Genomic DNA, 13,309 nt, shown 5'->3' with positions numbered 1-13,309 from the left:
TGATTGTTCTAACAGAGGTCCTGAGTTCAATTCCCGGCAACCACATGGTGGCTCACAACCATCTCTAATGGATCTGATGCCCTCTTCTGGTGTCATGAAGACAGCGACAGTATACTCACGTACATAAAATAAGTAAATAAAAATAATTCTTAGGGGCTGGAGAGATGGCTCAGTGGTTAAGAGCACTGACTGCTCTTCCAGAGGTCCTGAGTTCAATTCCCAGCAATCACATGGTGGCTCACAACCATCTGTAAAGAGATCCGATGCCCTCTTCTGGTGTGTCTGAAGACAGCTACAGTGCACTTATATATAATAAATGAATAAATCTTTTAAAAAATATAATAATTCTTTAAAAAAATGTGAACCTGAGTGAAACTGGAAGAAAACACGTTGGGGGGTGGGGGTAGACGGAAGAATGGATTTGACCCCAGGGGAAGTGAGGGTTTTGTTTGCTTTTTATCTTGGTGGGAGTTAGTGAGCTTTCATAGAGATCAGAAGTTTGGGGTTGTGTAAGCCAGGTTTAAGATGCTGTTTGACATCCAAGTGGTACGATAATCAAAGTAAGAAAGTCTTGAGGTTTAAGGTAAAAAGCCAGACTGGAGACATTTTGGGGACTGCCAGTGTGTGTATTCTATTGAAGCTGGGAAGTTCCAGTCTCCTGACAAACTCAGATCTAGGAGAGAAGAGGCCCAAAGACTAAGCCCTGAATTCTCCATATTTAGATAGAGGCTGAAGAGGGAGTTGGGGTAAGGAGGAGGGGACTGGAAAGAGGCCTGGGGAGGAGCAGACTGAAGAAAGGCAAAGAGTCATCGGCTGAGCCAAGTGTGGCCGCGGAGGCTCAGGGTCCAGAATTCAGCAGCATTAACAATCCGAGAGCAGCGGCTCCACAGAGGAATGATGAGCTGATGTCCTAGCTGGCGTGTACTGAGAGGTACTGAGGACGCATGCTTCTTCAGAGTTTTGCCCTTCTCCCTAACAGTTCATTCAGCCCACAGAGTGATTCGCTTCTCCAATGAGACTGTTGAAAAACCTAGATTTTCATTTACAAGTGGTCATCAATTCGAGATAGCTTTTGGGTTAGGGAGGAGAGTTTGTGTCCACTTCTCTCGCACTGGGGCTCCGTCTGATGCTGACCGTGAATGAGCTTCACTCCCCTCCTGTGAGGTCGTTTGTGCATTGGCCCAGCTGTGCTCAGAAGGCCTTGTTCCCTGGTTTCCTCCATCCCCTTTGGCTCTTAAAATCTTTCCATTTCATCTTCCTCATCCTCTTCATTGTCCTCCTCTTCCTTCTTTTTCTTGCCCTTCTCGGCCTTGTCCACCCCCTTTCTCGCTGCATCAGGTTTTCCTTTAGCTCTGTAGGCAGCGATATCCTTCTCACACTTCTCCTTCAGCTCGGCGGCCTTCTTCCCATAGGGCTGCCTGTTATCCAGACAGTGTTGTTCCACATCTCTCCTAGTTTCTTTGCGACATCACCAATGGATAAGCCAGGATGCTCACCTTTGATTTGAACAGAACAAGAGGCCAAAGGAGGTCCCTTGGGGGCATTGGGGTCCTTGAACTTCTTTTGGTCTCCCCTTTGGGGGGGGGGAATGTAGGTTTTCATTTCTCTTTCATAACGAGCCTTGCCAGCCTTCGTCATATCTTCAAGTTTCCCCTTTTCTTTAGCAGACATGCTCCACTTCTTGGAGCACTTCTTGGAGAATTCTGAGAAGTTGACAGAAGCATCCGGGTGCTTCTTCTTGTGCTCCTCCCGGCAGGTTTGCACAAAGAATGCATAAGGACATTTTGCCTCTCGACTTCTTAGGAACTCCTTTGCCCGTGTTCAGTTGATTTTCCTCAGAGAGGCACAGAGTCGCCCAGTGCCCGTCTGGCTCTCAAGTGCCCCGACGCTGTCTAGGTGGAGCTCAATGGACTGCAATGGCTGTCCGTTTTATTGTTCTTCTTGTTTTCCATTTAGGCTTCCCGACAAGCTTCAGGAATCCCAGGGCTTACTCCAACTGAAGAAAAGTAAGCACATTTGTTTGTTTTTTATGAAGTAGAGACATTTCTTCCTTTTTGGTATCAAAACAAAAGTATGACTTTGTGTTGGTTTGTTGTTGCTTTGTTTTGTTGATGGTGCTGGGGATTGAACCCGAGGCCTCAGAGCATGGTAAGCAAGTGCTGTGCCTCTGAACCACAGCCTTGGCCCTAAACTGTGTTGTTAAATTCCTCATTTTATTTGAATTTTTGTACTTCTAATTTACCTCTGGAAATACACCTTGTCCTCCGTTATGAAATGAGAGGAAAGGTACCGACTCATTACTTCCCCTTTCCTGTTCAGAGAAAACTGAAGATAAGATAGAAATGAGATGGGGGAAAATAGAACTTTGAAGCCAACCCTAGGTTTCCTCCGGCTGGGAGCCTGCCTGCGGCTGTGGGATGGGTGACGGGTTGGGTAGTTCTGGATTATGTCACATGTTCCTTGTGTTGTTTTCACAACACACTTTCATGAATTCTTAAAGTCCTCAGAAAAATCCACATCTCAATATAATTACAGAAGCCGCAGGCGGTGAATTTATCGGAGTTTGGGGTATTTTGTAATTTAGGTTTATGAAGCTCCATCTGGCGACACAGGTCTGAGAGACGGCTACGTATGGCTTTATGATTTTTCCAGGTTACACTGATTATTCCACGTCTGTCTTTCCTCAGAGATGGTAATCTTCCAGACATTGTGAACAGTGGAAGTTTGCATGAGTTCCTGGTTAATTTGCATGGAAGATATGGGCCTGTGGTCTCTTTCTGGTTTGGCAGGCGTCTTGTGGTCAGCTTAGGCACCGCTGATGCACTGAAGCAGCATTTCAACCCCAATAAGACTTGTAAGTGACATCTTCTCTCTCCTCAGCTGACCCCTACCTACGAAGACTAAATGTTTATAAAGACGGAAGGCTGTTGGATGGGCATAGCTAATGTTTATCAAATGCTTTGAACTGTGCGCTGGGTGTGTATTAAAGTCTGGGTTGTTTCATCTAAAAGGATACAATGGTATGAAGTTAATCTTGTCTTTAATTTACAGCTATACATAACTCGCTCCTATTGTAAATTACAGCAGGGTTCTTTTTGGGGAAGCTGAGATAATGGTTCCAGCGTCCATCTGGAAGGGTTAATGTATGTGAGCAGCTAGGAGACATCTAAGGAATATTAACGAGGGAAGTAGCGGGCTGTCCCAGACAGGTCTGGAACACTCACCTCACTGGTGACAGGATTGGACTCCTGGACTACTGGGCCGCTTACAGGCTCAGTGATGAGCAGGCAGGCAGGAAAACTCCTTTTCTATAACAGGACAAAGGGTGTGGCTATTTCTGAGAAAACAAAGTCACTATTCAGGAAAAAAGTAAATCCTTGTCTTATTCATTGTATCAAAATGCATTTCAGGGCGGGGGGACTCAGATGATCAAGTGCTTGATGCATGCGGGCCTGTGCCCCGTCCCCAGAGCCCACACAGAAGGCCAGGTGTGGTGGCAGGCTCTTGTCATCGCAGAACCGGAGAGGCAGCAGTGGCTGGGCTTACTGGTCAAGTCGGCAAGTCCCAACATTGTTAACAGTTAGGGGGATTTAGGATTTCAACGTTTTTGTACTTTTTTGTGTGTTTGAATTGTTTTCAGAAATGTGTGTGTGCACACATACAGTCTAGCTACTAAAGCAGTAGAAGAAGAGAAACCGACCACAGCTGGTTTTGTCAGCTAATGCTCGAACACGACACACAGCATTATCCATTTGGCTTTAAACTTGGTACGCGTGTCAGGTGTGGCTCAGTATAGACAAAAGACCTGGGTCCGGTTACCAGCGCACAGGGAAGCTCACAACTGCCCGAGCTCCAGTTCTCTAAGACGCAACACTTTTTTTCTGGGTCCTGTGTGCACGCGGTGCACAGACATACATGCGGGCAAAGTATGCAGAAAAAGAAAAGAAACAAAATCTTTGTTTAAAAATTGTACCTCTATCCATACACCTTTTTGCAGGCGTTGATGAAGTACTACAGACTTCTAGGTCAGGACAGTTTTGCCCATTTTTATTGACCCTTGACCCGTTCAGACTTACGAAGACTTAATGGTGTTGTGGAAGGATCTCTATGCTCTGTACTGTCCCTCCACCCCACTGACTCTGACTTCTCTTGACTGTGTTTTCTTTTGAATGACTATTTTAATATGGAAATCCTGAATCTGTCTGTTTCAGTGGACCCATTTGAAACCATGCTGAAGTCACTATTAGGCTATCGGTCTGGTGCTGGGAGTGGGAGTGAGGACCACGTGAGGAGGAGACTGTACGGAGATGCTGTGACGGCTGCTTTGCAGAGTAACTTCCCTCTCCTGCTGAAGGTAAGGTAGGGCTTGTCTGGGTGTACGGTGTAGACAGCCATGTTGACAGTGTGGACAACCTGTTTACAGAGTGTAGACAACCGTGTTCACACAGTATAGACAACTGTGTTTACCAGGTGTAGATAACCCTGTTCACAGAGTGTAGACAACCCTGTTTACGGCATTTCTACACTTAGTATGCCTAATGTTTGCCCGTCTTTTCGTACCCATTTTTCTTAGCTGACCATTTTTAAAGGTGTTATCATTTGTAATTATAGGTAGGTGTACGTGTCAGCGTGTGGGAATGCGCACCTGAATGCAGGTACCTGCAGAGGCCAGAGGCATTGGATTCCCTGGCACTGGAGTTATAGGTGGTTGTGAGCCAGCGGACGTGAGTCTGGGAGCTGGGGTCAGGTGTCTGGAAGAGCAGCGCGTGCTCTCAGCCACTGAGCCATCTCTATAGCGCCTCTGAGCTGATCCTTATTTTCCTGAGCTTTTATGGATCCAAAGAAGTTTCCTCTACCAGTTGATTTGTACATTGTGTTCAGGACTCCCCCTCCACCCTCTGATTGCACATCCCCGTGTGTGTGTGTGTGTGTGTGTGTGTGTGTGTGTGTGTGTGTGTGTGTATATGTGGGGTGTGTGTGGGGTGTGATGTGTGTGTGTGAGTGTGTTGGGGAATGTGGGGTGTGTGTGTGTGTGGTGTGTGTGTGTGTATGTGTGTGTCTGTAAGTGTGTGTATATGTGGGGTGTGATGTGTGTATGTGTGTGTGTGTTGGGGAATGTGGGGTGTGTGTATGTATGTGTGTGTGTGTATGAGTGTGTGTGTGTGTATATGAGTGTGTGTGTGTGTATGTATGTGTGTGTGTGTGTATGAGTGTGTGTGTATATGTGGGGTGTGATGTGTGTGTGTGTGTGTGTGTTGGGGAATGTGGGGTGTGTGTGTGTATGTGGTGTGTGTGTGTGTGGTATGTAGATGCGGTAGGTGGGCCCTGGGTGTTTTCCCTCATCAAGTACTGAGGCTGGCTCTGGTGATTTGGCTAGTCTAACTAGCTAGCTTGCTTCAGAGAGTCCCTGTCTCTGCCTCCTGTGTGCTGGGATAAAGTTGGCCACCGTTTATGTGGGTGCTGGGGTTCCAAATGACGTTCTCACACTCTATCCACTGAGCCATTTTCCTGGCCTCTCTGGCCAGACAGGCTCTTGAGGCAGCGCTGCCTTAGCATGATGTGTGCCCTAGCATACATGGGACTCTCACGGAAGGTTCAGATTACTGGGTCCACTTGGGCATGCTGAGGGGAGCCCAGCATCTTCAGGAAGTCTGCAGCTGGTTCACAAAGTCTGAGGACAGCACTCGCCCATACTGCAGTCGTCACTTTTTGTTGCTTTGGAAAAGTCCCTGGCAAACACTTTAAGGGAGGCAGAATGTATTTTGATAGACGGTTTTGAGGCTTCTGTCTGTGCTGGCTGGTTCCACTGCTCTCTGCCTGTGGCAGGAGGAAACCTAGCGGGAAAGCAGGTGTAGGAACGCTGCTGACCTGAAGCAGCCAGGGAGCAGGGGTGAGATGGGGTGAGGGCGGCGCCAACACCCCTTGGCAGACAAACACTCCCGTAGCCCGTGAATATTGACTTAAATTTAGTTCTTCACGATCCAGCCTCGATACTGCACTGCCCCTGGTCTGGGGGATATCTCCTATTCAAGCCTAAGCACCAAGCATTTCCTTTCTGTCCCTAAAGGCTCTGAGCTGAACTGTGTGTGTCACTGGACAGCTTCCTGTGCTTGTCTGCATCCTTACCCACCACTGCCGGCCACACCAACGCCTGCGCTTGCTGCAGATGTTACAGCTGCCTGCCGAGTCCCTGACGTCTCAGCTGCGCACCTTCCTCAGGCCTTCCGCCCCCTGATCCTGAGCTTCCGGGTCTTTCTTTTCTTTCTTTTTCCTTCCTTCCTAACTTCCTTCCTTTCCCTCTCCCTCTTTGCAGGGCTGATATTAATTCAAGGACCTCATGCGTCTTAGGCAAGTGATGGGTTGCTCAACCCTAAGAATTCTTCCCTCAATCCAAAGCTAATCTACTCACCTTTGACCTATTAAAATAATTTATCAAGGTAACGTGATTGTTACGGAAAACACAGAAACTAACCGTATAAATATATCACAGTTTCAGCGTATATCACTATGCGTACTTATATATTAGTGGGAATCGTAGGAAGGCTGAGTTTGAGTCTGAGTAGTAGAGGCCATGTCTTGGAAAAGCAAATACCTCAGTCATAAGTACAAAGTGTCATTAAGTGATCAGCCGGCAAGGACGTGTTGAGCGGCGCTGCGTGAGAGCTTTGCCGTTTGACCGCAGCTCTTCTGTCAGGCAGAACAGCACTAACAATCACCAGAGTTACAACCTTAAAGCAAGTCACGTGCTTCATGCCACCACAGTGATGCATTCTGCTTCTAAGTGTCCTTGGCGCAGATCTGAGCCGTGTGGTCCGTGACGACTGAATCTTCCCCCTCCGCGCTCTGGCTCCTCGCTGTCCTAACGTGGCATAAATCTCCACTCCATTCTGTGAGTGTCCGCGCTCTCTTTTGCACCTATGCTGCCTTTTGCATGTCTTTTGGGCTGTGTTCTGATGAAACAAGTCCTTCTGGATTTTAGACTGTGAGAATTGACTTACCTGATAGAGTAGTACAGATATTAATAGCCAAACATTTCAAGTTAATTGGTTATATTAACTCACTAAATCCTTGATAATTTTATAGGTAGGTGTTATTATTATTCCCATTTTACAGATGAAGAGACCGAGTAGTCTGTCTGAGGTCATCATCCTAATAAATGATAGGGAAAGGTTTGCCATCAGGTAGTCTGGGCTCGGAGAGCTTATGTCTGACCCACAAGGCTATGCCTCCTGGTAGCTTGGTCGTCCCCTCATATAGATTTGCTTGGCTAATTTTATTATACTCTTCAATACTATAGTTAATGTCCTAATGCAAGGCAGATTTAAAAGTCACTTTTTGAAACATTAGTAATTGCTGGGCACAGTGGTGCACATCTTTAAGCCCAGCACTTGGGAGGCAGAGGCAGGCAGATCTCTGATTTCAAGGTCAGCCTGGTCTTCAGAGCCAGTTCTGGGACAGCCAGGGCTATGTGGAGAAGCCCTGTCTCAGAAAAACAAAAAAGCCAAGCAAACAGGAAAAACAAAACAAAACAAAATATAAATGATCTTGTAATAATTATTAAACACTTATTTTTTTCAAAGACATTTTGTATTTTTTACGTCCTATGATCTCATCATTGGTGCAAGTTGGTGCATCCCTGGGGAGGCCGAGACAGGAAGGGTGTGAACATCCTCCCTTCCCTCCCCTTCTCCTCCCCTCCTCCTCCCCTCCCCTCCCCTCTCCTCTTTTTGAGACAGGGTCTCTCTCTATGTAGCTCTGGCTGTCCTGGAACTTCTTATGTAGACCATACTGGCTTTGAACTCAACTGCTGCCATGTCTGACTAAGGCTGTTTAGACTATTTCAACAAACAAACAAATTCTGACTCCTGTCTGTTAAACTGTAATCCTGCCCCCAGGTATAACTGAGGGATAATTTTTCTGTCATACATGTATGTTACATTGAAATTACCATAGTATTTTAATGCGATCACTGCGAGGATGTTTGTAAGTTGTTGTGTAATAGCACGTGTTTTTGGGTTTTGACAGTTCATACAACAGGCACATGGGATTCACTTATGTAAGGATAACTTGTAATTACATCTCGCAGTGGAGATACTCCTGTGACGACCGCTAGAATCAACCAACTGTCATCCCTGTTAACCTTGACCACATGTGACAGAACTTAAAGAGAAGTTTGAAAGACGTCATTTAGGAAAGTAAGCATTTGTCTTCTATTTGGACGTCTCTGCTATATTAAGTCAATATGCAATACTGAATTATCAAACAGACCTCACTAGAATTCTCACCCGAGTTAGCCACATTCACACACGGAAAGGGATCCATGTAATCCAGCAGGTGAACTAGTTATGCTTGCCGAGAGAGCGGAAAAGGGGCTGGGCGCATCGGTTATAATATATGCATTACTTTGTAGAGTCCCACAAAACAGATGGATTAAGGCCATGGGTCTCGGGCTGGAGAGATGGCTTAGTGGTTAAGAGCACTGACTGCTCTTCCAGAGGTTCTGAGTTCAAATCCCAGCAACCACATGGTGGCTCACAGCCATCTGTAATGAGATCTGATGCCCTCTTCTGGTGTGTCTGAAGACAGCTACAGTGTACTTATATATAAGAAATAAATCTTTAAAAAAAAAAAAAAAAAAGGCCATGGGTCTCCACCGTGGGTCACAACCTCTTTGGGGGTCAAACAACCCTTTCACAGGGCTCGCCTCAGACCATCCTGCATATCAGATATTTACACTATGATGTCACAACCCCGCCAGAATGACAGCTGTGTAGTAGCAGTGGAAATGGTGTTGTGGTTGGGGTCACCACAATATGAGAAGCTGCACTGAAGGGTCTCAGCTTCGGGAGGTGTGAGAACCGCTGTGCTAAAGCGGGGACAGTTCACAGCCCAGCTTGTGAGATAAGTGATTTAAGAAAGAGAGCGATTTACATTTAGTCTGCTCACTGTGTGGTCACCCAGGGTTCTTTGTCAAACCAGCCATGTGACAAAGCTCCTTTAGGACCTGAGGAAAAGGGGAATGGGAGCACCCTGTGTGGAGGAGGTGTAAACAGCCAATAACTGGAACCACTCAGGGCAGATGAAGCAATGTTGATGCTGTTGTTTTTATTCTTGTTTTTTGACTGAGAAGCTTTGAAACTATAGCGTACAGCGCTGTCAAGGCCTTGGGACTCCGGAACTGTAACACCGAGGAGGAGTACGTGGATACGAGGCGTCCAGAGGCAGCATAGCAAAGAGGCGTACGGCAGCACTACTTCTCACTCAGCTGTCTCACTTCTCACGAGGCCACATGCGTCAGAGTTGTATTCAAAGATTTCAGTCACTTAACCGTAGCAGAAATCGGGAGAGCCTAAATGTCCAGCAACGGATTAAATACATGAATGACAGTCGGTCTAGATAACGGGTTAGAATGAAATGACTAACAAGGGTAGCAGAGTACTTATTCATTGACCCGGGAGCTATGTCAAGGTGACATAGGTCTGAGGCTATAACTCAGGTTTCACCTAGAAAACGCAAGACCAGCGGCTTGATTCCCTGAGGCGGCTCCCACAGATGGAGTGTCAGTTGCTGGGGAAAATGTAATGAAGCACCACTGCTTTGTTTCGTTTGAAGCCAGGCCTCACTGTGTACTCTTCGCTGGCCTGGACCTCACTGTGTACACCAGGCTAGCCTTGAAATCAAAGAGACCTGCCTCCCTCTGCCTCCCAAGGACTGAGCTTAAAGGCATGTGCATCCCTGTGGCTGAGTTCACACTTTTCAACACGAGATGTCCTAGCTCATGGTGGCAAAAGCATTTGTTCCTGTTGAAGACCATGTGATGGTTGACTTTGCCTGGGAATGAAATTGAGCTAAAGGATGCTCAGAACAGCTGCATCCGTGAGATATTTCCAGAGGCTGTGAACACCAGTGAAAGTGGCCATCATTCAACTTGTTGAGGGCCTGAGGAGGAGGAGGTGGAGGAGGGAGAAGAGGAGTGAATTTACTCTTTATATCAGCAGAGACATCCATTTTCTCCTGGTTTCAGATATCACACATTGGGCCTTGTGTGTGTGTGTGTGTGTGTGTGTGTGTGTGTGTGTGTGTGTGTGTGTGTGTGTGTGTGTGTGCAACTTGAGGGAGCTCTACTGTGTGAGTTCCAGGGATCAAACTCAGGTTATGCTGACAAAGGCCTTTATCTAATGAGTCATACATAGCGCTGGCCTATATGTCTCTATACCTCTTTGTCAGTGAGTCCAGTCAGAGAGCAGAAGCTCACAGTGGACTGAATAGAGAGAAGAGGTTGGAGCAGTAAGAGTGTCTGGTCAGAAGAGAAGGCTCCAGAGACGGTGGGAGAGCAGATAAATGAGCAGTCAGCAGCCCTGGGGATCCTCATCCCCGCAGTGAGCCCGTCCCTGCCGAATGTGTCCACAGCTGCCAGTGGCATGTAGGGCTCTGTGACCCACATGAAAATGCACTGGAAATCCTCCTCTGATCCTCTGGGGAGGGCGTTTGGAGAAAGATGGCTCCCTGAGGAGTAGCTTGACTAGCAGACAGCAAAACAAGCTGCTGGCTGCAGGTCTCTGTGGAAGACCAGGGGGAAGCCAGAATCACTGAAGGTGGTTCTGCAGGAGCCAGGCCCTTTAAGGCAGAGCTGCGGTGGGAGCTTGCCAGTGCACTGCAGACGGTGGTACAGAGGAGCCATGGGCTTTGCAAAAACGTGCTGAGTAAGTACCAGGGATCACCTCACAATTCACACGAACACCGATCTCACTCAGACAGGGATGGCTTATGGAGCAGGACTGAGCGACCAGGGCCATGGTCCAGATTTGGGAACTGAACCTTGACCCCGAGTTAAGATCCTACAGGGTTTTTGTATTTTTTTTTAAAAACGTATTTATTTATTATATATAAGTACACTGTGGCTGTCTTCATGCACACCAGAAGAGGGCATTGGATCTCATTACAGATGGTTGTGAGTCACCATGTGGTTGCTGGGATTTGAACTGAGGACCTCTGGAAGAGCAGTCAGTGCTCTTAACCACTGAGCCATCTCTCCAGCTCCCCTACAGGTTTCTTAAGCCCCAAATCCACAAACATCTATGCCAAGTTATTTCACTGATCAGGATTTAGAAATAGGGGATTTCCTTAGGAACTTGTCTTTGTTGTCCACTTATCCTGCTCCCTTTGGGTGGGGAACTCAGCTGTGGCAGGGCACTTGCCATGTCTAACACTCATGTCTTAACTTGTCCACCAGGATGTCAGTTACCTATGTGCATGTCTCTTTCTGCCAAGCAGGATGTCAGTTCTCAGGGAGGCTTGGGAACTTAAGCTTTACTCGGCCACTGCTCAGAATGGAGGTCTTATTCCAGATAGTTTCTTATACTGATGCAGGGTCTCTCCCCTGATGGGGTTCATCCCAGGCACAGCTCACACCGTGAAAGCTTACACACAGGTGCAGACAGGCAGTGCTGTGTGTCGGGGGGTTGGTTCAGGTCCAAGCTTACTGTGGGTAACGACAAAACAGTTCTACTGACTTCTACCGTGATTGGTTTCTACGGGCACAGGACACAACAGAGTATGTAATCAGTCTTGGCACTAGAAAGTTTCCTAGTAACAGCAGAAACATATGGGAAAGTCTCCTTATAATGGCAGATTAGCCAGGTAACTGTTACCTAGGCCTTAATATTCCATCTAGGCCTTCACATTCCATCTAGGCCTTGATATTTTTACCTGGGTCCTAACAGGAAACAAGACTTCCTTTCTGAATTCTCTCTGGTATCTTCTGTTGTTAGCCTGACATTGTGCCACAGAGCAAAGGACACATACTTAGCAGACAAAAAGAGTGAACTGATTGGAGCCATAATAAATGGAGAAGTGGCACAAGGTCTATTTCATTAGCATTCTCTGTGAATCCCTTTCCCTGCATATTATTTGTTTAAATTCTTTCCTTTCTTCTCCCAGAGCATGCACCCCATCAATAGCTGCAGCTTCAGCCTTTGTTTCTAAAGTTCTGATCCAGGTAATGGTTAATGCTTTTCTTTATTTCTTTCCTTCTGTCATCTCCTTTAAAGGCGGTGCTTCTGAGTTGCTGGTCTTAGGTGGAAACAATGGAAATTGGTGTGGATGCGCTCGCTCTCTCTCTCTCTCTCTCTCTCTCTCTCTCTCTCTCTCTCTCTTTTTTTCTCTCTCTCTCTCTCTCTCTTTCTCCCCACACCCCCCTCTGGTTTCTTGTTTATTTGGTTGGTTTGGTTTAGTTTTTCCAGACAGGGTTTTTCTTTGTAGCCCTGGCTGTCCGGGAGTTTGCTTTGTAGACCAGGTTGTCCTCAAATTCATAGATGCGTCTGCCTCCCTAGTGCTGGGATGAAAGGCACCACCACTCCTGACTTCCTTTTTTAATGCTTCTGTCAGGGTTTGGTACCAAGATTCTTGAAGAGGAAAGTGTATCGTGTGTGTGTGTGTGTGTGTGTGTGTGTGTGTGTGTGTGTGTGTGTGTAGTCAACCCCCACACTCCCCATGTTTTGAAAGACTGCATTTAGGGCTGGCATTGTTCTGCCGCTGCTTTTAGCTACTCCAGTGAAACCTAGTGTCTCCCATGATTTAATTTGCATTTCCCTAATGATGCGTGAGGCTGGTCATCTCGGTTGCTTGCTTTGTGTGATGTTTTGTTTTGTCTTCTGTTGAGCACACATTTGTTTTACTGGCAGTCGAGATAAACACGTTTATAAAGAAAATACTTAACTTTTAGCCCAAGAAATGGTTTTGACTCTTTTAAGAAAAATAACTATCCAAAAGTATTTTCCTAGCTTATAACACATTTCCAAAATAAAAAAAAAAAAAAAAAGCCCTACCATGAAAAAGATGTCAATACCATATGGCTTTTTTTTTTTTAAAAGCTTCCCAAGTTTTAAATAAACTGCTAGCAACATTTTTTTCCTTGCTTAAAAGTATGTATTATTATCATCGTGGGATGGGACATATATAATTTTTTGAACAAAAAATGACTTTTACAAATTAACACATGCATTTCAAGAGGGAAAGTTTTTCCACACCTGGTAATATTATTTTCTCTTCTTTCTATAACGTCTGAGTTACCATCAATAAGGTCCTTTTAAGACTTATTTACAAATATTTAGCTTGCATGCACTCATCTCTGGGTACCATGTGTGGGTCTGGTGTTTGGAAGGTCAGAAGAGAGCATCGGGTCCTGAGGCAGGAGTCACGGCAGGTTTTGAGCCACGTGTGCGCTGGGAATTGAGCCTGGGCATTGTGCAAGAACACGGGCGCTCACCCCCTCAAGGGGCTCTCTCCGGGTGAGTGTCTGCTGTCTATA

General features: G+C 46.4%; 1 protein-coding gene across 2 annotated transcripts in view; it reads left to right on the top strand.

The window, feature by feature from the left end:
• Positions 1 to 13,309, top strand: part of LOC116899406 (cytochrome P450 20A1) — a 41,371-nt gene that overhangs the window by 1,674 nt on the left and 26,388 nt on the right. The window contains exons 2-4 of one of the 2 annotated variants that reach the window (XM_032901142.1): positions 1,957 to 2,006; positions 2,688 to 2,854; positions 4,212 to 4,354. In XM_032901142.1, coding sequence (XP_032757033.1) covers positions 1,957 to 2,006; positions 2,688 to 2,854; positions 4,212 to 4,354 — 360 coding nt within the window. The remainder of the gene's footprint in view (positions 1 to 1,956; positions 2,007 to 2,687; positions 2,855 to 4,211; positions 4,355 to 13,309) is intronic. The other variant, XM_032901143.1, reaches the window with a different exon arrangement.

The sequence above is a fragment of the Rattus rattus genome, chromosome 4 (assembly GCF_011064425.1).
Source record: "Rattus rattus isolate New Zealand chromosome 4, Rrattus_CSIRO_v1, whole genome shotgun sequence".
Classification (NCBI taxonomy): Eukaryota; Metazoa; Chordata; class Mammalia; order Rodentia; family Muridae; genus Rattus; species Rattus rattus.
This window is presented reverse-complemented; position numbering and strand designations above follow the sequence as displayed.